Here is a 25,125-nt window from a genome sequence, read left to right on the forward strand (position 1 = left end):
ATACAAATTCAATTCGGGAAACAGTGTACAGAATAACCAATTAATTCTCATTAAAAGTATCAAGGCCATGAAAGGCAAGAAAAGAATGAGGAAATGCCAAAGACTGCAAGACACTAATGATACACAACAACAAAATGTATTGTGGGATCCTTGATTGGATCCTGGAACAGAAATGTGGCAATAAGGAAAAAAACTGGTGAACTTTAGAAAAGTCTGTAGTTTAGTTAGTAGAAATGTACCAATATTAATTTCCTGGTTTCTTCACTATTCTATGGTTTTGTAAGTTGTTAAGATTAGAGGAAGCTAGAGGAAGCTGGGTGGAATGATATACATTAACTCTCTGTACAATTTTTGTGACTTTTCTGTAAATTTCAAATTATTTCAAAACAAATTTTTTTAGAAACTTGTTTTTATGTTTGTTTTCAGTCCATCTTGTTTAAAAGTATCAGCTGTACTAGGTAGTGTTTCTCTGATCATCTCATCCACCATGTTCTTAAATTTGAGACTTAACATTTTAAAGACATTTTTATCATCTTTCTCTCCCAGCCTATTTTGGGATATCCTTTGCCTGCTATAATTTAAGAACATGTTCTTTTTCTACATATTATATCTCCTACAGATTCCATCTTAATTTTAGCTTCTGGAGCGTATTTTGATATTCTTTTATACTCTTCTTTAATTACCTGAGTCATAAAATCTGGTGCTGACTCCATTAAAATTGGGGCTAGATAATCAAGATCAGCAATTCAGTTCTATCATTACAATTATGTTAGCCTTGGCAAGACCTTTGGCCTCTGTGGAATGAGAATAATGGTAGGACCCAGTCTCATCTCTCCAAAAGTTGTTATGAGAATCAACTCTCTTCTTCCTCCTAGATTCCCTGACATCATACTCTCTGGATTTTTTCCTACCTCTCTAACTTTTCCTTCTTAATCTTATTCTCCAACCTACTGCTTAAAAATTTATGTTTCCAAAGGGCCTATCCCCTTTACTCTTTTTTAAATTGTGCATTTACTTTTCCTTGGCCATAAAATCCCCTCTGCTTGCTTTAGCTAATCAATCTACTAGTGACTCCAAAATTTATGCCCATGTTCTCAGATCTTGCTCCCAACCTCCACATCTATATATTCAAGCACCTTCTGGATATTCCCACTTGACTGTATTATAGGCATCTCAATCAAAACATATGTTCTAAACTGAACCCTATTGTTTTCAAAAACTTAACTCTCCAATATCTTAATTGTCTAACATAATGGATTGATTAATTAAATAGTGGAATTACCCATGGAATACAATGCTACCATTTTAATTACTGCTACAGATGCAAATTTACTAATGTGGAAGCTATCCTCACCATATTGTTTATTTTAAAAAGCAGGTTAAAAAGCAATGTGTGTAGTATGCTCTATTTACAGAGCAAATTTGAACACATCTCTCTCCAGACTAATTACTTTAAATGACTTTCCATAATCTACAAAATAAATCCTGGCAAAAAAATTAAAAGGTCTCTTGTAATTAAGACCCTGTTTGTCTCTCTGTCTCTCTGGCCTCCTTTAAACACACACACACACTTTAATACTCAAATATTACCCAAACACAGCATGCTAGTTCATGCTTGTACTCATTTGCATATCCTCTTCTCAGAATAGCTTTTCCCTCTTTGGTTATCTCTGAAGTCCTTCTTGGGGTCCACCTCTTCTGGGAAGGTTTCCCTGACTCTGTTTTCTTCCAATAAGATTACTTTTTTTTCTGTATTATTTCTGTACCATGTCTTTATAGCTACTAGTGCATATTCCCTGTCATAATTATTCCCTTAAATGTAAATTTATCTTAAAAGACCAGGGGTTTCTTGAAGATGGGGAACTGATTAATTCACCTTTTTTCAACTTTGCTACCTATCTTCAGGACTCAATCACATTAGTCACAGTATAAATATTTGTGGAACTGAAATTAGAATGCATATGAAAGCACATAATACACCACAGATAGAGTGCTCTGAAATGAAAGATAGTATTTATTGCTATTTAAATTCATACTATAACACAGTGATATTTTAAATCGACATTATAAAGAATAAATTCTTCAAAAGGGGACTCCTTACCCAAATTACTGTAATCTGGGTGTCAAAATCTTGAATCTAATGGTAATGTAAGTAAAATCCCCTTAAACCAGGTGTCTATTAAAAGAAATACAGAATAAAAGGGGGGCTTCTTATTCCAGAACTTTATAAAAGTCAACAAAAGGACTTATTGGAAACAATTTGATCCAGACTCTTTAATGAAAACGTCATGATTTTTACTCTACATCTTACATGATTTGAATTTTTCTAAGCCTTATCAATCTGTGAACACAAATCAAATTATAATAATGGAAAAAACTCCATATACAGGCTTATATCCCCACCTGCATAACACAAGATTTTACCTCTCCCCCAACTAACTTGGGATTTCTGGGATCTGACTCAGATGCACTCCAGAAAAGGAAAGAATGGAATAGCACGATATGAAGAGGTCAGTTTTTAATGTTAGCATGTCAGGCATATACATGGTTTTGTATATACAACCTATGTATAAATATGCTCACAAAAAAAGCATTTCATGCTTATTGTAATATTCAGTATACAGAGATATTACATTTAGAATCTGTCACTCAACAATTTCTCTGCTTAGAATATTTTCGCCAATTACCGAAGATTCTTTTCTATTGGCCCTTCCTGTTCATTGTCATTGTTCCATCTTCCATAGATGACTTTGCCGGTTCATCTAACTCTTCCTTAGCCCTCAGTTAATTATCGAAGTTCTTCCTAGAAGGCTTGGACCACCCATTTGCCTGGCAGATGTTTGGTTTCTTTGCCATCAATCAGGGAAATCCTTCACATCTTTCTCACATTTTAAGAATAGGCTTAAAACTAGCAATGATTATTGCTGATTTGACTGACTCCGTTCATTGCCTGTGGGCTTAAGTTTATTGAATACAATGGCGAGCTGACACTGGGCACTATTTAAATTTTCATCTTTCCTCTTGTTTTTTCATCAATATTCTGGAATCCAACTAGATTAAATGTGTGCCTGATATGACCTTGCTGTTACTGGGTTTTGTTTCAGTCTTCAGTCTTGGGGTTCCTCACCAAGAAACTGGGAACAAGCCCCAACCCCAAGGGCAAAGGGAATTACCTCTTTGCTAGTGTAGCCCACATAACTCTCGTAGGGATCCCATAAGATTCTTTTCCTAGGTTTGTTGTGTACTAAATGTTAATTTCTCAGAAGAGTATCTTTGAAATATGGAGTCTCTACCAACTGATTTCTGTGAGAGATTCTGCTTTCCTCAAATAAATGCTGTAAAATCATGGCCATGGCAGTAGGTTTTTAAAATCCTGCCTCTCTCTAAGGCACAAATGACTGACTGCATTGTCTCTTCAGGGATGCGAGTCCCAGCACTTTCCTGATTCAAGAAAATCTGAAATGGATCCCATTAGTATGGCCCTTGGGACTTCCTGTGCCTCACCTTTGATCAGCCCCAGGTGGTAGTAGCTGATCAGAAGTACAATAACAGGGTTACTATTAACTCTTTAATACCCAGAATCCAGTGAGTATATAAGTTTAATAAGAAGCAGGGTCTCCCTTACACTCACCATGAATATTTATCCTCACAATGTATCTAGCCCCCTTAGGCCTCACCCCCACCACCAGCCCTAGACATACCCTAGCGCTCCACACCTTCCTTTAAGGGATACACTTATTCTCTTAAGGTTTTCAAAAAGTTTAGAATTTTGTTAAGAGGCTCTTTCTGCACAATCTATTCTTCTGCGAACTGGTACGGTTTGTTTGATCATGCTCACAGAACTGTTTCTTTCCTTACAAACAACTCACTTGAAAAAATATTTGCCAGCTGTTATTGCTTTCCAAAATTATTTATTTATATTTTAATTTATAAATACGCTACCATTACTTAATGCCTCTGGGCACATTTGCAAAATTAAAAACACAATTAAAAAAATAAGACAAATACCCTGCAAACTATGGTTTATGGGGGGGGGGGGGGGAAGAGCATCATCTCTGCCTACATTAAACCCCCTTCAAGCAAACATCTAAATAAACAGATGGATATTGCACTGTGTCCCAAAAGAAATGTAAAAGTTTCCTAAAATCAATACCACGAACCAATTCAAGAATACAAAACTTCTCCTAAGAGCAAAAACATTATTACTTTGTAAACTCAACAATTGTAGTGCTAGAATCTAGAATCTGGCTTCTAACGTCTTCCATGTATTCTATCCCAAAACCTCAACAATGTAAATATTACTTATAACTGGCACATAGTAAGTGCTCAATAAATTAATAAGTAGTTAATTGCCTTTAATATGCATACCATTTTAATTTCTAACCTTATAGTTTTCTTTACACGGTTCAATATCTGGAATCCCTCATTTTTTTCTTCAACCCAGCTTGTACTCTCTTTTCATCTAAGAAACAATGTATAGAACTTTTACTTTATGTTTGTTTAGTTGTTTGTGTATGTTGGATAACCTGTGAAGCAGTGAAAATACTTTTTTTTTTTTTTTGTCTATTAGCCAGGCTTTCTGATTCCAATCTATAAATTTAAAACTACAAAATAAGCATTTGGAAATGAGTTTTAGCATAAAAATCAGGGTTCCTATGGATTATATCTCCTGATAAATTCTATAAGAAAGTCATCTAGCAAACTGACTAAGGATAAATACATGTATCTCTAAGAAAATACATACCATATAGGAGAAAAAATGCACATATATAAGCATTTTTTCCATAGACTCTTGTCTCAGAAAAAGTTAAATAGAATTTAATAAGAATGTGTTGCAGCCTATTATATAATCAGCTCTTGCCAGAAAGAAGAAATAAGAGAAGCAAAAAATGAGATTCCTGCTCTTCAAAAGCTTATAATCGTACTAGAGATAAGATAAACAATTCTCTTTACAGAGTATTAACCATGTATACTGAACCAAGGAGGATGACCGTGCAACATGCATGCATGCTCTAAAAGATCTTCTGTGAGAAAACAATAAGAAACCACACCGTTTATCTTCTAAACCATGACAATTTTGGTAGTGAAAGGGGCCCCAATAATGACCTTAGGACAATAGGAATAGACGAGGAATGTCTTGAGAAAACCTACATGTATGGTCAAGAGTGTGGGCATCACAGTGCTGACCACTCTTCCCTGAGGTCTTCTCCTAAGCAGAACAACCCTAGCAGATATATGCATAAAGTGTTATCAAGGTGTTATAGAGCTACCCTATGACCCAGCAATTGCACTACTGGGTACTTACCGCAAAGATAGAGATGTAGTGAAAAGAAGGGGCACATGTACCCCAATGTTCATAGCAGCAATGTCCACAATAGCCAAACTGTGGAAGGAGCCCGAGATACCCTTCAACAGACGAATGGATAAGAAGATGTGGTCCATATATACAATGGAATATTACTCAGCCATCAGAAAGGATGAATACCCACCATTTGCATTGACATGGATGGAACTGGAGGGGATTATGCTAAGTGAAATAAGCCAAGCAGAGAAAGACAATTATCATATGGTTTCACATATATGTGGAACATAAGGAATAGCATGGAATACATTAGGAAAAGGAAGGGAAAAATGAAGTGGCAGGGAAATCAGAGCGGGAGATGAACCATGAGAGACTATGGACTCCCGGAAACAAACTGAGGGTTTCAGAGGGGTGGGGGGTGGGGGGGTATTAAGGAGGGCACATATTGAAAGGAGCACTGAGTGTTATCCACAAACAATGAATCATGGAACACTACATCAAAAACTAAAGATACAAATGTCGGGAAGATACAAAAAGGGGTACGTGCACACCGATGTTTATAGCAGCAATGTCCACAATAGCCAAACTGTGGAAAGAGCCAAGATATCCATCGAGAGATGAATGGATAAAGATATGGTATATAGGGGCACCTGGGTGGCTCAGTCATTAAGCGTCTGCCTTCGGCTCAGGTCATGATCCGGGGTCCTGGGATCGAGCCCTGCATTGGGCTCCCTGCTCGGCGGGAAGCCTGCTTCTCCCTCTCCCACTCCCCCTGCGTGTGTTCCTGCTCTCACTATCTCTCTCTCTCTCTGTCAAATAAATAAATAAAATCTTTAAAAAAAAAAAGATGTGGTGTATATATATACAATGGAATATTATGCAGCCATCAAAAGGAATGAAATCTTGCCATTTGCAACAACGTGGATGGAACTGGAAGGTATTATGCTGAGCGAAATAAGTCAATCAGAGAAAGACATGTATCATATGACCTCACTGATATGAGGAATTCTTAATCTCAGGAAACAAACTGAGGGTTGCTGGAGTGGTGGGGGGTGGGAGGGATGGGGTGGCTGGGTGATAGACATTGGGGAGGGTATGTGCTGTGGTGATCGCTGTGAATTGTGTAAGACTGTTGAATCACAGACCTGTACCTCTGAAACAAATAATGCATTATATGTTTAAAAAAAGAAGAAGAAGAAGAAGATAGCAGGAGGGGAAGAATGAAGGGGGGGAAATCGGAGGGGGAGACGAACCATGAGAGACTCTGGACTCTGAAAAACAAACTGAGGGTACTAGAGGGGAGGGGGGTGGGAAGATGGGTTAGCCTGGTGATGGGTATTAAAGAGGGCACGTTCTGCATGGAGCACTGGGTGTTACACATAAACAATGAATCATGGAACACTACATCAAAAACTAATGATATAATGTATGATGATTAACATAACATAATAATAAGAAAATAAACAAAAATAAATAAAAAACTAATGAAGTACTGTATGGTGACTAATATAAATAAATGAATAAATAAATAAATAGAAAAAAAGGAAAAAAGCGCTATCTTGAGGGTGTCTCTTGCTACTCAGTGTTTCTTTTTTGAATGTTCTACTTCTTATATATCTGTGATGGCTCGTTATGCATGTTTCAGCCAAGATGTTTGGTCAGAGCGATAGCATCAGTCTGTAAAATTTGACTACACCTCCTGATCGAGACAGAAAAGAGGATCAGGATCCCCAGAACCAGCTCCTTCATCAGGAGTCATAGGCAAGGCAGTTTCTCTTAGAAGTAGATTGTGTGAGATCGTCACACTTTATTCACAATGGTCAAGAACACTGCACTTTATTTCAGCTACTCAAACATAAATGCCATGACCAACAACTTTGTGTATCCTTCCTGCCTCCTGTTACCCATCATCAGCCACAGTGTCCTTCATGAACCAAATGGTCAATAGCTTTTGGTTAAATGAATGCATGAATGAATGAGGTAGTAGCTATGGCTAGAGACAAAATAGAGCTAATGGATAACAACTATCACTGCCCTCCCCTACCTGCAGAGAAATAGCAAAGGAAGAAACAAATGTCCTACTCTATGTACCATAGTTTGCTTTCCCAATGTACTATTTTTTTCTGGAGGAATAGATCTCAATTCAGTGGAAAATTTGGTTTCGTATGCAGAATCCTATTTTAACTTCAACAGCACATCTGTGCCTTCCTTCATTTAACAAAATCATCAGCAAATATTTATCGATGGCCTACTATGTGCCAGTCACTGTTTTAGTGCTTGTGGATACAGCAATGAGTGAACCTTCAAAAGTCTCTGTCCTTATGGATCTTTCAGTTATTCATTCAATGATCATGTAACAAGTGCCTAGACTTTGCAAGTTTCTGGTGAATTCATAACAATGAATGAGACATGATCCCTGCCCTCCACAAAATTACACTATATCAGAGATGCTTTTAAAGAATACCAATAGCTAATCTACAAGGGACAGTTAAAGGGCTCTAAAGGAAGGCTTACAAGCAAAATGTATGACAGGGTGAAATACAAGAATATTTAAGTATAACAAGGGATCAAGAAGGCTGAACCAAGAGAGTGGCATTCTCACTGTAGGCTCACAAAACTACGCTACCTATATGAGCTACAAGCTTTTAAGTCTTTTAAGTTCAAGAAAAAAACTTTAATAACAACCTAGAAAATCAATACACTTTTGAAGCAGTCTAAACAAGCCTGTTTGGATACAAGCTTCTCAATGAAGCAATGTGTATTTCGTTTCCCTAAATATCAGTGTTAATGCCTGGGCAGAATAATAATTTGTAAGCTAACGCTTATTGAGTGCTTCCCAAGTACTCATGTGCTCTGTTGTTCTGGGTGCGTTACATAAATTAGAACATTTAATCCTTCTGACAATCTTGTGAGGTTGGCAGCTATTATTATCTGTATGGTAATATAAAGAAACTGAGGCACAGAGAGGTTAAGTAACTTGTCCAAAGTCATACAGATAGCAAACGACAGCACTGGGGTTCAGATAAAGGCAATCTAACTCCCGTCTCTGAATTCTTAATCCTTATGCTGTATTGCCTTTCTATTAATCTGATGAAAATAACTTATTACAAGTTATTAATGAATAACACCTTCACCTTCAGAGAAAACATAAACGTGCAATGCCATTTAATCCTTCGACCTAAAGAAGAGACTAAGTTGTCATTTTTGATACTTCAAGTCATTGAAAGAAACATTTTGGAGGCAGAGGATTTTTTGATGGCGTACAAGTAGCCTATTTATCTCTAGATGAGAAGCAGAATGGATATGCTTGAATTAAGGAATATTGAGAAAGGGAGAAGGTGAATCCTGTAATGGTGAGTTGAGGCCAGGTGAAGGTGGGTTTTACTGTTGAGGATCTTCAGTGGCCAGAACACAGACAGACTACACTGGAAAATAAGAAGAAATGCCACAACAGAGCATGGACTATTTAAAGGGGTCTAGAAAAGTGTGAAAAGCAAATCTGAACACATCATAATTTTGCCAAATGTCCACCCTTGAATATATATCACTCAAAAAATCAGCAAATGCTTATATGTTATTTTTACTGCCCTCTGCTGTCTTGGAAGATTGAGCCAGCCCTCCACCAATGAGCTGTTAACATTTGGAGAATAGACTCTTTATTCTATCTTCATGGGATTTTCACAAAAAGGTTTTGTTGTTAGTGGTGGCGGTGGTGATGGTGTTTTGTTGTGGTGCTTTTCCTATTTGAATTAAATTGAGAATGCTACATATAAATTGTTTTAAAGATCCATTTAAGTGTCAAGTATCCCATGTCACAATTTTGACCATATTATTTTGAGGACATTCCCCAGGTATACTGTGCCTCTCTTCCTGCTTACATCCAACTTATCCTGACTTTCTCTCACACCACTCCTATCCTTTCAGTACAGGAACCAAGCTTGCCTGAGTTGGGAGCATCTGACTCAACTTCTGACCCTCACCATCCCCCACATTCGCCCTCAGGTTGACAACAGTAATGTTAATAATAAGGTTATGAACCTGACATTTGTAGATTATTTCATAGATTTCAAATGGTGTTACATATATTATTATGTGCACGCACACACACAACTCCAGAATATAGGTATTATTAAAATAATCTCCATTCTAGAGATGGACCATAGATTGTTAGGATTAAGGGACTTGTCCAAGGTCAAGCAAGTTATAAAAGAGTAAGTAGATGGCTCCATGGCCTGGGTTCAACCTTTACATAGCATTATGCAAACAATGCTCCCCCACCTTTCCTTTTCTTTCTCCCTACTTGGTGCTTAGATTATTACAACTCAGGGAACTTTTCTAAGATATACATACTCTTCCAACATTGGAATCCATTTTCCATTAGAACCAAAGTATACAGACACCGTGGTAAGGTTTTCAAGGCAGCCTACAGACACCCATTTAAACTACAGTTTACTAAAGTGATGTACATTTAACAATTATGTAATGTTTTACTAGTAAAATAAAAGCAAACAAAGGAGTAAAGTGATTTAATATACCTGGATTTTTAACTGAATAGAAATTTCCAGCAGTCATCTTTTGGCTTGTCTTTTTTGTTATGCTGCTCAAGACTGATAAGGAAAATGCTCTTGATACTATGGTCTCAGCTAAGAAATATTGTGAAGTAAATAAAAGTCAACCTAAAAAAAAAACAAAACTTTAAAATCTGTCCCATCAACCTTTGAAGTACCTATGATTCCCTTTCAGAATCTCAATAAACCTCTCTGAGTGGTTTTCAGACCCTCTCCATGTCATGGGAAGTGGGTGAGGGTGTGTGGGTTGTCAGAGTAACTGGCCAGCAGTATTGGCATGTAGAGTGGGATGCCTGGAGGTACTGAGCCTCCTGCAGTGCGCAGGACAGACCCACACAACACAAAACGTAACCACCTAAGATTGCCAAGAGTGACCACTATTGAGAAACACTGAAAATGAAACCTACTTCTATTCAGTTAAAAATTCAGATGTGTTGGGGCACCTGGGTGGCTCAGTTGGTTAAGCGACTGTCTTCGGCTCAGGTCATGATCTCAGGGTCCTGGGATCGAGCCCCATGTTGGGCTCCCTGCTCAGCGGGGAATCTGCTTCTGCTGCTCCCCCTGCTTGTGCTTTCTCTCTCAAATGAATAAATAAAATCTTTAAAAATAAAAAAAAATTTAAAAATTCAGATATATTGTTACTTTACTCTTTTATTTGTTTTATTTTATTAATAAAATATTGCATAACTGTTAAATATATATCATTTCAATGGTGTCTATAGGCTGCCTCGAAAACCTCACTGGAGTGTATGTATACTTTGGTTCAATTGGGAAATCGAAATTACACGTTCCAAAAAATCACCCTACCATTCTGAAATCTGCATATGCCTGCTAATCACTCTTTTCCTCACTTTCTCCATCTTCACCTGTAGGTCTCTGGCTCTCAAGAAATAGGCAGCAGAGTTTATGATTGCAGTTCAGTTACACAATATGCTAAATAATCAGGATGGTTTATCAGACTGTAAAATCTCTATATATTCTGAGACTCTTTCCTACCCAAGCAGAGATGGAGAGATAGAATGACAAGCAGTAAGACTGTACTTTTTCCTTACTTCTTGGGACTAACAAGAGTTAGTTCTGGCTACTTTCGCTGAAAGCTGTTCCTCTGCTGTGAATGGGTTTATTTTCTGCTCTGTATACTCTTCTTTCCAACTGTTTTACATTTTATATTGGCTTCAGAAACTGCTGGTGTGAACTACTGAAAGCAAAATTAGATTCAGGATTGCCTGGTTTTGTATAGCCAGGCTCTCCTCTAGCTTTTGCCCCTTTTCAGGATGACCTAAGATGACATGCCTTGTTTTTTCCTAATTCTGTCCCTTGCTTTGATCCCGCAAAAAGTTGGATAAAACTTTGTAATTCTATTCAAGTTTAGAGAAACGCGTTCTGAATTTTCACAAATACCTAAAGGTGAGGGCGCCCTCTGCTGGTGAAGAAATGTTCCAAGGATGGGGGTTCAATTCTTCTTGGTCAAGGGAGAGTGACCTGGGATAATGGTGAGACAGGAGACAGCTCACAGGCAGGAACATTCCCTAGAGGAATGCTCCAGAAGGAAACCTTTAAGAATGAGCACCAAGAAAACTTCTCAGGTTTATCGGGCTCCATCAACGCTTTTCAGGGAGTCAGGGCAGCACATTACTTAAGTTGATGCCAGTTTGTGATACCAGTCAGTCTCTACCCAAGAGTTATACTGCTGGCTTCAGGCCAAGCCCATTATTGTTTTATCATTATTTATGATTTTCTTGAGAATCAGATACTTTCCATTCATCTGGAAAAGGAAAGCATTCATCTTTAGGTTTTTTTTTCTCACAAGATTAATAGGATATGCCTCTATGGGAACAGCCCCTAGTGTCTGACACCAGGTCTCCACAGGGCCTGGAGTATCACCTTATTTAAGGACTCAAATTCCTTCTCACTTGCCTTTGTCATTTGACTTTTTCCTAAAGAATGGTGCCAATATTTCAATTTCCCATTTGCCCGCAGTCGCTGCTTAGTTAAGGCTCATCCATTGTCTCTCAGAACTCTTACAGTGACCTCCCGCGTCCAGTCTTCTCACCCTCAAATGCGTCGTTTACAGAGTTGCCAAGATTCTCTGTCTAAACCATAGAACTCTCCGTGTCGTTCTGTATTTAAAATCCACAGGATAAAATCCATGCTCCCTTGTGCCTTCTCCACGCCTTCTTTGCCTGCTCTAAACTCAGAAAGCTGATCCTGTTGGGGGGTTCCCACTCATCCTCCTACTTCTAACTTCCGAACCTGTGTTCAAGTTGTACCCTATGCCTAGGATGCCCTTCTCAGTCCCACTCTCCCTTTGATTGGCTAACTCCTGCTCAGCATTTTAGGCTGACACAGACTTTCATCTCCTCGAGGTCCCCCTCCCTAACACACCAACCCTCTCAACTGCATTAGTGTATCTATCAATTATTCCACTTCACTCATTGTGATATGATTATCTGTGTATGTTTGCATACTCATCTTAGAATCTCCATCTTTGTAGAATGAAAGAATTCATGAAGTATGAAAATATGAATCTAATAAAAACATGTACTCAGACCCCTTTCTGTATCCATGTGGCCCTATCAGGACCCTGGTTCCCCAGACCATCTTCTTCATCCTGGAAAGTAAGTAGGTCCAGATGTCAAAGGACACTGCTTTTAAACCCATATAAAAGAAGACACCCCAGGAATGCTCCCAATATGGCCACAGGTTGTCATTGTCCCTGCTAAACACAAGTCTGAGAGGTCTTGGCTGGATAAGATTCCTCCCCATCATAGAATCGAAAACCAGCAATGACTGAGGTTTTTGAACTAGAAGTTTTCATGTTATTCTCCCTGCCAAAAATCCTTCAGTTATTCTCCAACGTCTATAAGACAAAAATTCAAATTCATCTGCCTGGAATTCAAGGCCTACCATAACCTGTCCTAAACATAATTTTCTGGTCTTTCTTCCCTTTCTTCTTTTACACAGACCCTCTGTTTCTCCCCAGATCCTATATTATACTTTCTACCTTCAAAGCCCTGCATGTGATACATCTCTGGAAAACAAAAAACAAACACACACAAAACAAAAACAAAACCTCCCTTTTCTTCATCATCACTTTAAAATAGTGCTAGCCATTCTTCAGGTCTCAGGGCTGAGCCAGCCCATTACAGCCAAGAGTAATCATTTCCCCTTTTCTGCTCTGTACTTCTTAGTTAACATTACGTACTTAACATTTGCATAGTTCTTTATGGATATAAAACTGCCTTATATTTTGATTACTCTTTTCAGATATTGTTTTATCAGTAGTTAATTTGGCATCTCATAAAGGTCAATATCATGTCTTCATACATTTCCATGTTACCATGACTCCCAGCCTCACCTATTGTAATAAACATAATAAATATTTGCTGATAATATTTATAACCATATTTGGGTCAAAAAAATCAAAATCAATATCAAATCTTCATGTATAATCTGAGATGAATTCCATCCATCTAGACCTCTTCAACCAGATATATATTTTCTATAGAAGTAACGACGCATCTCTTGACATGGCCAGGAAAGGAAAGTTGACTGTGTCAGATTAATAAGCCAGAACTAACACCAAGACATGACTGCTAGTGAGACAAGCATGGGATGGCAATAGGGGAGGAGGACTAGGCATTAATAGGCAATAATAACCACGCCCACCACACACATTTAACCACAGGAATATGGTTTTTAGAGATTGTACCAGTGGTCAACAGGTTGGCAAGAAGTTAGCATCAGGGAAGTCCAACAAAAGAAAATAGAGTCTTGTAAAAGATGCACAGAAAAAGAATGGCAGCACAGAAGTAGTACAGAACCATGGTTAAGAGACCAACATTTGATAACAAATATATCTGGTTGAATCCTGACTCTGCTGACAACTTTTTGGAAATTAACCTCCTCAGTTTAAGGAAACTCATTTCCTCATTTCCTCAAATGAAATGAGGAAAGTGAGGTTCTTGGTTTCAAGAATTAGGGGCGCCTGGGTGGCTCAGTCGTTAAGCGTCTGCCTTCTGCTCAGGTCATGATCCCAGGGTCCTGGGATCGAGCCCCGCATCGGGCTCTCTCCTCCGCGGGAAGCCTGCTTCTCCCTCTCCCACGCCCCTGCCTGTGTTCCCTCTCTCGCTGTGTCTCTTTCTGTCAAATAAAATCTTTAAAAAAAAAAAAAAAGAATTAAATGAGATGTAAAAGCACTTAATATATGTATGGTAAGCACCAATAAATATTGGTTGTTGTTATAAATAGTAATAGTAATACTCTTATTGTTTTTTGTTGTTATCAACTGAGAATCTAGAGACAGGCAATATTTGAAATTCCATGCTAGAGGCAGGCAGGGAACTTAAAAAAAAACTACTATCCATTGCTGGGCAATCTTGCAGGAGCAAGCATGGCTAGAACCCCAGTATAATCAAAATCTGGAGTTACAGTCAAGGCAGCAACACATTAACTAGATTTGGTCTGCAAAAAGTAGAGATTTGGTGTCAGGGATAACTCTCAGCTATTAGAACTAGACAATTAGGCACACAGGCAGACTTGTTACAAAGGTAGAGAGACCAAAGTATAACTTCTTCAATGCTCATCAACCACTGAAATACGTGGACTCAGAACACTATAAGGGCTGAGCCTCCTGATGAAAACCAAATGACTAGGGGTAGTGGAGTGGGGAAAAGGATAACCAGAGCAAAGTGCAAACAAAAGCAGATATAAGTTATTTAAGCCCTGTATTAGTCAAGGTTCTCCAGAGAAACAGAACCAATGGGAGGTATAAATATATGGAATTGGCTCATGCAATTTTGGAGCCTGAAATCTGTAGTTTGGCAGCTGGAGATTCAGGAGAGCCAGAGGTTTGGTTCCAGTCTGAAGCCAAAAGCCTGAGAACCTGGGGAAGTGTTGGTGTAAATTCCAATTCAAGGCAGGAGAAGACTGATGTCCCAAATCAACAACAATCAGAAAGCAAATTCTCCCTTATCAGACTTTTTGTTCTATTCTGGCCTTCAGTGAATTCGATAAGCCACATGCACATCAGGGAGGACAATCTGCTTTACTCAGTGTACAGATTCATGTTAATCTCACCCAGACACACTCTCACAGACATCATGTTGAATCAAACATCTGGGCCCCTATGGCTCAGTTGACACGTAAGATCAACCATCACAAGCACCTGCTATTTACCAGGTGTTGTATGAGGCACTGTAATGGTGGGCCTTATAGCTTACAGTCCAGAGCAGTGTTGCCACTAAACTACCAGTGTTGATGGAGATGTTCTGGGCCAGTCAGCATAGTAGCCACTAGCCACGTGTGACTATTGAACACCTGAAATGTGCCTTATGTACCTGAGAACTGGATTTTAAATTTAAATTTTAATTCTTTTAAATACAAATAGCCACATATGGGTGGTGGCTACCATATTGGGCAGTACAAGCCTAGGAAAAGAAGGTAATAGGTAAACTAACCAGTAATTACAAAACATGAGACTTATGCAGGAAAAAGAAGGTTCTGGTTGAGGGATGATAAGGCAGAACTTATTTACAGAAAGTGGTCAGAGAAGGCCTCACTGAAGAGGTCACCAATGTTTAAGCTAAAGCCAAAAGGTCCAAATCTTGAAAAGAAGCAGCCAGGTAAAAAATGGAAGGAATAGATTCCAGGTAGGAAGCACCTAATATGCAAATACCCCAAGGCAGGAAAATTCATATTTGCTTTGAGCAACCGAATAAGCCACACTTGACTAGAAGGTGACAGAATACGTGTTGAAGAGGAAAACAAGGGCAGCCTATCACAAGAGTAGTAGACCACAGAAGGAGTTTGCATTCTGTTTGAGGTAATTTTTATTTACATAGTTTTTAAAGATCACTGTGGCTGATTGCTGTGTGGAAAATATGTGAGACTGCAATAAGAAGCTTCATGTTGGAGGTGGGGGGTGTTTGCTTGAGTGGATTTGATAGTTTGATTCTCCTCCTGATCGGAATATAATCTCTTCAATATTAGTGTATATTTGTATTCAAAAGGAGTATACACTTTAATCAATAATAATCAATCTAATCAATCTAAATTAACAACATGCCTATACATATGTTCTTTAGCTTTTTTCAGTACGGGAGAAAGGAAACAACCTCCTAAGTATGTTGATAATAGGGAAGGATTCTGTAGTTAGAACTATCTAATAGACACACTTCCAAGAAGTATCTATACCGGTTACATAAATGAAATAGCTACATACATACACTGTAAGATTATCCTTAGACTCTTGAGAGAGGTCAATTTCCGAGTGTAGGAGAAAGAAAAGGAGGAACTTAAAGAACTTGAAAAGACAATCATGAAACTGACTAATGTCAAGCAAGGAGGACCCATGGAGAAAATTAAGGCAACTGGGGTTAATTAATTAATCTAGGGAAGAGAGATTAATAAATTTTTGTGAGGATATGTAGAACTGCTATCCAGAGGATAAGGTCTAGTTAGGTTGCATTAACCCTGGAGAAAGAACTGAAACCAGCAGACTAAAGCTGCAGAAGATGCTATTAATGGCTGTGAAACTAAGGAATCAATGAGGAAAGCAGAGCAATGTCCTTCTGTGGAGGTCTTTAAAACAGAATAGATTCTCATCAGTCTCATTTGAAAGGTTTAAGTGTGATCCTGCCTAAAGGCAAGGTGATGAACGAATGACTTTTCAAGGTCCCAGCCAGGGAGCCCTATGAGAACACACAGCTGATTGTGTGCTGTGATTTTCTTTTGTTTACCCATATCTTACTGTTTTACACCACCAAGTGGCCACGCTGAGTAGAAATGTTAAAGATTGTGAATATGAACATAGGTCTTGAGAATTGCCAATAGTATACTCTCATAACCTTAGAACTGCACAGTCTGTTTAGAAATATTCAATCTGTAAAATCACCTGGCATGAAAATGCTTAAACATTGTGATCCTTGTATGGTATTAATTTGGTAAGCAGAACTGTTACGTATCTAGTTATTAATAACATGTTCAAATTCTTATATTGTGTATATGCTGTTCTGTAGAAATGGGATTTGATTCACGATAAGCTGAGTTATGACACAAAAATCTTGTATTTTAGATACATATATATTTAAAAGCCAGATTTTGACCCTTTTACATTTAACAGATGTATTAAGTAAATTAAATGTGACTTCAGAAACACTTTCTAAAATGAACTCAAATATCATATCAAAGAAGAGTACAGTAGGCTTGCAGGGAAACCATAGTTATTGACACATGACTGAAGACGTCACGTTAAAAAATAATTTTAGATACAACATAATAGGCTAATGTGCTTCCTGGTACCTTTCCTCTTTAATTTACATTAAAAAAATACATCAGCATCCATTAGCATTTATTAAACTCTCCTGTGAGCTAAATGTTGGATTCTACATTGGGCAAGCCCACGCTGTCACTCCATTCCCATGCCACTTCCAGAACAAAAACATTGTTAAATATGAGCAGTGAGGTAATCCAGGCCAGACTCCTTCTGGCAGAATCCTAGTAAGTTACGTAACTCTATAGCCCTCAGGTTTTTGTAACAAGAATTTAAATTTTTTTGACTTTAAAAAATTAGATAATGAGTAGTCATTAATTCAACAAATATTTCTTGTGTGACCACCACACCAAGACTGTTCTAGGCACTGGGGATAGAGCAGTGAATAAAACAGACAAAACTCCTGGCCTTCAGGAAGCTTGCCTTCCAGGAAAGACCCAGAGAGTAAATATTTTAGGCTTTGGTATGGATAGTATTGGAATGTGGTCAGGGTAGTTCTCACTGAGAAAATAACATCTGATAAAGACCTAAAGTAGATGAACAAGGAGGTCAGGGGGTATCTAGAGAAAGAACATCCCGGAACAGGGACTGTCAAAAGCAAAATCCCAGAGGCAATAGTGTACCTGTTCTTTTTGAGCCACAGCAGAGTAAACAGCTTTTCTGGAGCAGAGTAAATCAGAAATGAGATCAGAGACCAGATGACAGGGGGTTCAAACGCCATTTTAAAAACTGGTGTTTACTCTGAGCGAAATAAGGAGCCTTTGCAGTTTTAAGCACAGTAGTGACCTGCTCAGGAGCACTAATTTTAATTTTTTTGCCTGAGAAACTGGATGGAGGGAGAGTAAGGAGGGTTAGATTCTCAGGTATAGAAATATTAAGTCCGGAATACCTATTGGGTATCCAAGTCGAGATGTGAAGAAGACAATTTCTACAAGTCTCAGGATCCAAAAAGAGGTTTAAGTTCAGGATATAAATGTAAGGGTTGTCAATCCATAGACTGTATTTAAAACCACGAAACTGGTGAGATCACCAAGGAATTGCATATAGAAAGAAAGAGAAGGGGCCCAAACATTGTGCCCATGTGGTAGGAATTCAGGGAGAGGAGAAGATACCAGAAAAGGAGGCTGAAAAGAGCAACCAGTAAGATTGAGGGAAACTGGAAAGAGCAGAGTTGTGGGACCCAAGTGGGAAAGTATATACTGGAAGAGGGAACAAGCAGTTGCCTCACGTGCACCTGAGAGTGCATGCAAAATGAAGACTGAGAATTGAACCATTGTTTGTTTTAGCGGCATGGACACCATTAGTAGCATTGACAAGATAAGTTTCAGTGAAGTAGTAGGAATGGGAGCCTTGCTGGAGTGAGTTTAGGAGAGAGAAGGAAGAGAGAAATTAGAGATAGGGAGCACACACAGCTTTTTCAAGGAGTTCCTGTGGGTTTGTTGTTGTTGCTTGTTGTTTGTGTAGAAGGAAAGAAAATGATAACTGGAAGGGAAGCAGATCAAGAGAGGCTTTGGAGGTGTTTTGTTTTAAGATGGCAGAAACAACAGCATTTCTGTGTGCTGGTAGAAAAGCTCCAGGAGAAAAGGAAAAAAATGAAAAAGGGAAAAGAAAATAAATGAGAGAGAGAGAGAATGAATTACTGGAGCAGTTCCATGGGTGGGATGAGATCTGATGCCGAAGTGTGGGGTGGGGGGTCGATCAGGCTTATACTCTGCTATGTAAAATGCTTAACCTGGTGCTTAGCACTAGTAAAGGCTCAAAAGGGACAGATATGGGGCGCCTGGGTGGCTCAGTTGGTTAAGCGACTGCCTTCAGCTCAGGTCGTGATCCTGGAGTCCCGGGATCGAGTCCCACATCGGGCTCCCTGCTCAGCGGGGGGTCTGCTTCTCCCTCTGACCCTCTTCCCTCTCGTGCTCTCTGTCTCTCATTCTCTCTCTCTCAAATAAATAAATAAAAAATCTTTAAAAAAAAAAAAAAAAAAGGACAGATATGAAGCCACCCTCTGTGACTTAAAAGGGGTTGGCTAAAATGATCCTCCAGTTCCAGTGCAGCTACAGTATTCAGTAGATTAGTAAAAGTATGTTGAATACAATACTGACAATGAAACAAAGACATTTAGAAGCAACATTGAATCACACTGACTAGCCTCCAGGAGACTGGTCTAAAGGTAAACAGAGATACCTAAAGGAAAGTAGGAAGAATGATGGTTGCTCTTTACATTCGATTCATCAGGTGAGTCTGCCAGAACCAGGATCCCACAAGGTACTGGACTCCTTGTAGATGCTCTGAGTTGATTAATTAATTATCTTTGCCCTTTATAAATTCAACAAGATGAAAAACCCCTGTGTCTTGCCTCACAAATACTGCATGGTATAATGTTATTTCCATGCTCTTTTCATGTTCTTGCACTGAATTTTAGACTGATTTATAAAGGCTAAGCTGTAGGGCAGAGTTATGATAGGGAACCAGACAAAGGAAGGTGGGTAGTGAAAACATAACTGCCACTTCCACTGGGAAGAAAATGGGGTTGAAGCAACTACAATATAAATTGTGTTCTAACATTAAGAGAAACAAGTTATACTTATGAAAAGTATATTAGCAAACATGTAGCTTTCTGAAACCATTCTTTGTTATTTAATACTAGTATCTTTTTACTATTATAGTAATTGTGCTTCGCTGAGGTCAGGTAATAAATTTCAATGAATCTTAATTCTTCACTTGTTTCAATATAAATTTAGAGATATGTTCCTTTGGAAAAAGACTTGAGCCCCCAGGCATAATAAAATCAATTTGACAACACATCATTACAGAAAGAGCAACTTTTGGAAAGCATTAATAAAAATACTGAAACTTTTAATTTTACAATGGTGAACTCAAAACCAAATCACCAAAAGCATTAAAAATGCGGGAAAGCTCTAGAAACCCACTGTCATGATCTCTCTTTTTCCCTCCCAATTGTTCCAATCTAAGAATGATGATCATTAACATGATAGGAACTATCAATTTAGCTTTTACTTAACTCAAGCCTCTGTGCCTACCATCCAGGATTATCGTTTACATTTTTTGCATGTTTCAAAGTTGTAAAGTTTCTTTCTTGAACTCTGCACAGTAATCTTAGTACAGTGTATACGTTGTCCCTAAAGAGAAAACTGTAGACTGAAATCTTTAAGGGAGCCTGTGGCCAGAACATATAGAAGCTGGTGCCTAACTGCTGACTGACAATTATATCAATTCTTGTCACCTGTTGTTCAACCTCCTAATTTATCTTAGAGTTAGACGAACTATACCAAATCCAGCATACCATATATTTTTGGAAATAAAGTCTATGGAACACAACCTCACTCATTTGTTTACTTATTGTCCATAGGTCCTCCCATAAGGCAAAGTTACCACATGGCCCACAAAGCCTAAAATATTTACTATCTGACCCTTTACAGGAAAATTTTACCCACCCCTGGTTTAACTAATGGCTGGTCTCCTCATTAAACAATGTTTGTTGAGCCATATCTACACTTCCAAATGGTAACGGAAGGAGGAATCAGAGTGCAGAATCAAGTCGTCACCTAAGAGTACCCAACTTCTATAAATACGTGTGTGCTGTCTTTGAGAGTGAGATTTTTTACATTTTTCATTGATTTCCTAAATTCAGAATTTATTAAATGGATTTCTATTAGGTGACAGGTACTTAAGTAGACTTCCTTTTTAGGTAGTCATGAGAGGAAAATTTTTCCAAGTGTTTCTATCAAATGCAAATTTTGAAATTCACTTTTGCCCCCTCTCGTCTGTAATTTTTATAACTTTTTTCTACTTTTTACATATTCACACAACATCAAAACTTCCTAGCTCACTTTATTTTATCAGTAAACTAGGGCTTTGGAAAATATAAAAGGATTCTTAAAAGATTAGTTATTCCTAAATTATTGTCATTTATTTTCAATGTCAGTGGATAGCTCCTTTCCAATACCACATGTGTAAAAAAATAAATTGAGCTGAATAACCCTCCAAATGATGGTATTTTTTTTCATTGTTATTTTTTAAAGTCCTAATTTCTGTCAGTCCTGAACAAGAACTAAACATTCTAATTCTTCCGACAGAGTACCATAGTAAGTTTTTAGCTGCCGTGCCTTAGACAACCTATATTTAGGGAAGGAAATTTTCTAATTCAATTTACACTGGTGTCAAGAAACAACACATATCTGCAGGCAAAGATAAGAAAAACATCCAGGGGTACACCGTGATAGCCCTACTTAAATAAATAAACTTTTGGTACCACTGATTAGGTACACAGGATTATTATATGTTTAATTGGCTAACGTGACAATTTGGAATTACTTCTAGTCACATTTAATTGGATTTGGAATCTCTGGAGAAAAGAAATAGAGAGGCCTAGCAGAAACAGTCATAAAAGTAAACTGTTTTTCCAAAGGGTGCTAAGCAATGAATTAATATCAATTGCACAATAGTTTTTAATATCCTCTTAGCTTAATAAGACTAATTCAGTGGTTGTACACACTAGATACCAAAACCAATTCAACTAAACACAGAAGTTAGGGGAGGGGAGTGTTTGTTGAATTAGAAATTTTTTATTTTTACTCTTAAGGAGGCCAATTTAATCAGAGGTGAATAATCTTCAATTCAGGTAAAGTCTGAGATATGCTTAAGTAACAGTACAATAGTTAGTTATATAGGCTATGCTAGGTTTGAAGGCATTTTGGAGTCCATAAAATATATGTTGCTCTATAAATGCTCTGAAGCTTAATAAGGGGCAACCAAAACAATGCATTCCTGCATAGTCTTTAAGTATTCTTACACTGTACAAGCAGAAAAAAAACATCTAGGAGACAAATGGCTGATTGCTTCTTTTAGAGTTTTAGTTTAGATTAAAAGAAAAACAACAGAAGACAAAAACAACCCTACTTTCTACGTCTAAAATGTGCATGGGCTTTGCTTAATATTAATCTATTCAAATTTATATATGACAAAATCTTCTTCCTCAGTATTTATGTATACTACCTGTTATGGTTTTCCTTCTGCCCGATAAATTTGTGTTTGTTTTTTTTTTTTAATTGTCCTTGTTCCTTAGGAGTGCCATGATTGCTGACTACATGTTCTGGCTCTGTGGAGGAAGTGAACAGTATATAAGCAAGCTCATCAAACTGTATTGGCAGGTAAAAATTGATGTCCCAACTAGGGAGGAGGAGCCCATCTCATTTTTAGAACCAAAATGAAGGATTGGTGCTTAAAAGACTGCTGAAAAAGGTAGCTCTGGCCATATCAATCAGAAGGACACTACTCAGTAGTAATGTATTTATAATGAAGTAGATTTTCTGTGACTAATTTTAAGGGCAAAATTCAAGGCTGTTAACTCTTGGCCCATACCTCAGTTTTACAACCCAATATAAATTTTAGACATCCCAGGAACTATTTTCCCAAGCATGCTGCTATAATGACATGATCCTTTAAAATATGAACATTGTATATTCATAGATTCTTATTGATCTATGACCTGTAAAAGCATACCCTAGAAGTAACACCAATTACATAATAAAGGAAAAATGCAAAGGTCAGTTGTATTTGTTGGGTAATATTTAGTGTTTGGGACACCTAACTAATAACAAACTGCAGATCTTTTTTCTCATTTATTATTCAAAATGGCAGCAAGAAGTCATATCAAAGGTCAATTAGATCTCAAGAAGAGATTCAAAATTTCTTAGAATTATAAAGAGAGTTTAGAATTTACTGGTTCAATCTCCTTCACAATACACAAATCTTTTCATTTCTTATCTGCTCTCAGCAAATTGTCAATAAGTTTCCGCTGAAATAGATCCAAATGAAGAGCTCATTTAACTCCAAGAAACAACATCCAATTTGCTAATTATTAAACTGTTTTCCTCATGTAAAGTAGATTTCTACTCCCTTAGAACTTCAATCCAGTGGTTCCCAGGAGGACAACATGGACCAAAAGGAAACCCATTCCCAAATGAAATTTTTTTCAAATATTTGAAAATCTACTACAAAAGCCAAATCCCTTCTCCATATCTTCTCCTCTCAAGACTGTGTGGGGCCTTTTATTCCTCGTACTTCAAGATGATTTAATTTAATTTAATATGAACCTTTCAAACCAACTAGAATAAGATCTGCTAAAACACAAATATGAAAGTGAGAAATAATCATCATAGTGTTTTAATGCTTCCTGATTTTTCCCATATTTTTACTACTGTGTCTTGGCTCCCAGTTTTCTGTCTTTATATCATGTGTTATCTATATTAGGCAGTAAACATTAGGTTTATCATATAAAATGCTCAATAATTTATATGGTTCCAGCTAAATACTTGGAGCTCAATTTACCTACTATAAAGAATAAAGGTTTACATTAGTCCTACTATACTTGAGACCTGTGATTATTTGGAAAAAAAAAATTGAACAAAATTTTAATCTCAAAAAAATTTATTAATTTGCTGATAAGTTTAAAACTTTCCTAAGGGAATCTGTAACATGCAAAACAGTAGCAGTTACTTATAGTCATGTAATTAAATAATTGTAAAGACTTGCTAGATGTCACTGTGAATTGTGTAAGACTGATGAATCACAGACCTGTACCTCTGAAACAAATAATACATTATATGTTAAAAAAAAGAGAGAGAAGATAGTAGGAAGGGAAAAATGAAGGGGGGAAATCGGAGGGGGAGACGAACCATGAGAGACTATGGACTCTGAGAAACAAACTGAGGGTTTTAGAGGGGAGGGAGTGGGGGGATGGGTTAGCCTGGTGATGGATATTAAGGAGGGCACGTATTGAATGGAGCACTGGGTGTTATACGCAAACAATGAATCATGGAACACTACATCAAAAACTAATGATGTAATGTATGGTGATTAACATAACATAATAAAATTAAATTTAAAAATAAATAAATAAATAAATAATAAAATTAAATTAAAAAAAGAATTGCTAGATGTAAAAATATAAGCAAATAATATGAGCTATAGATACAATAAAGGAAGAAGATTTTTATTAAAGGATTTCAAAAGCTTTTGGAGAGAAGTGGGAAAGGAGTTGAATCTCAAGGATTAGATATAACATTCAGCAAGCCTGGCATATAATAGGTCCCAAAGGAATGTTTGATTTAATTTATTCATTCACTAAACAAATAAACACTGAGTACTTACGGGCGTTTTCTACATCAGACTAGGAAAAAATAGATCCAGTGTTGGTGCAACTGGTTAAGATTTACTGTAAATAATTTTTTTCTGTTTCCTTTTGCTAATATCCCCATTTTATTTACCTCAAACTGGGAAAATAATCTCCACTTACCAATACATGCATGCTTGCTATACAAAAAGGAGGAAAACAAATACTATTATTTAACTAATCTGTATTAATAAAAGATAAGAAAAACATATTTCTCCTTGTATTTTCTTTTTCTCTTTATTTTTTTAATCCCCATCTCCTATTTAACCCATACCCCCAGCCCCTACCCTTCTGGTAACCATCAGTGTATTCTCTATAGTTGAGTATGGTTCTTGGTTTGCCTCTCTCTCTCTTTTTTCTTTTCCTTTGCTTGTTTGTTTTGTTTCTTGAATTCCACATATAAATGAAATCATATGGTATTTGTCTTTCTCTGAATGACTTATGTCACTTATCATTATACTCTCTAGTTCCATCCATGTCATTGCAAATGACAAGATTTTATTCTTTTTATGGCTGAATAATATTCCATTGTATATATGTACCACCTCTTCTTTATCCATTAATCAGTCAATGGACACTTGGGCTGTTTCCATAATTTGGCTATTGTAGATAATGTTGCTATAGTCATCAGGGTGCATGTATCCCTATGAATCAATATTTTTGTATTTTTGGGTAGTAAGTATCTAGTGTGATTGCTGGATCATAGAATAGTTTTATTTTTAATTTTTTGAGGAACCTCCATACTGTTTTCTACAGTGGCTGCACCAGTTTGCATTCCCACCAACAGTGC

General features: G+C 37.4%; 1 protein-coding gene across 1 annotated transcript in view; it reads left to right on the forward strand.

The window, feature by feature from the left end:
• The window catches only part of SPATA16 (spermatogenesis associated 16), a 198,775-nt gene that overhangs the window by 99,792 nt on the left and 73,858 nt on the right, over positions 1 to 25,125 (forward strand). The window contains exon 4 of the mRNA XM_032407336.1: positions 22,227 to 22,311. Within this exon, the coding sequence (XP_032263227.1) occupies positions 22,227 to 22,311 (85 nt within the window). The remainder of the gene's footprint in view (positions 1 to 22,226; positions 22,312 to 25,125) is intronic.

This window comes from Phoca vitulina, unplaced genomic scaffold (assembly GCF_004348235.1).
Source record: "Phoca vitulina isolate PV1807 unplaced genomic scaffold, GSC_HSeal_1.0 scaffold8, whole genome shotgun sequence".
Classification (NCBI taxonomy): domain Eukaryota; kingdom Metazoa; phylum Chordata; class Mammalia; order Carnivora; family Phocidae; genus Phoca; species Phoca vitulina.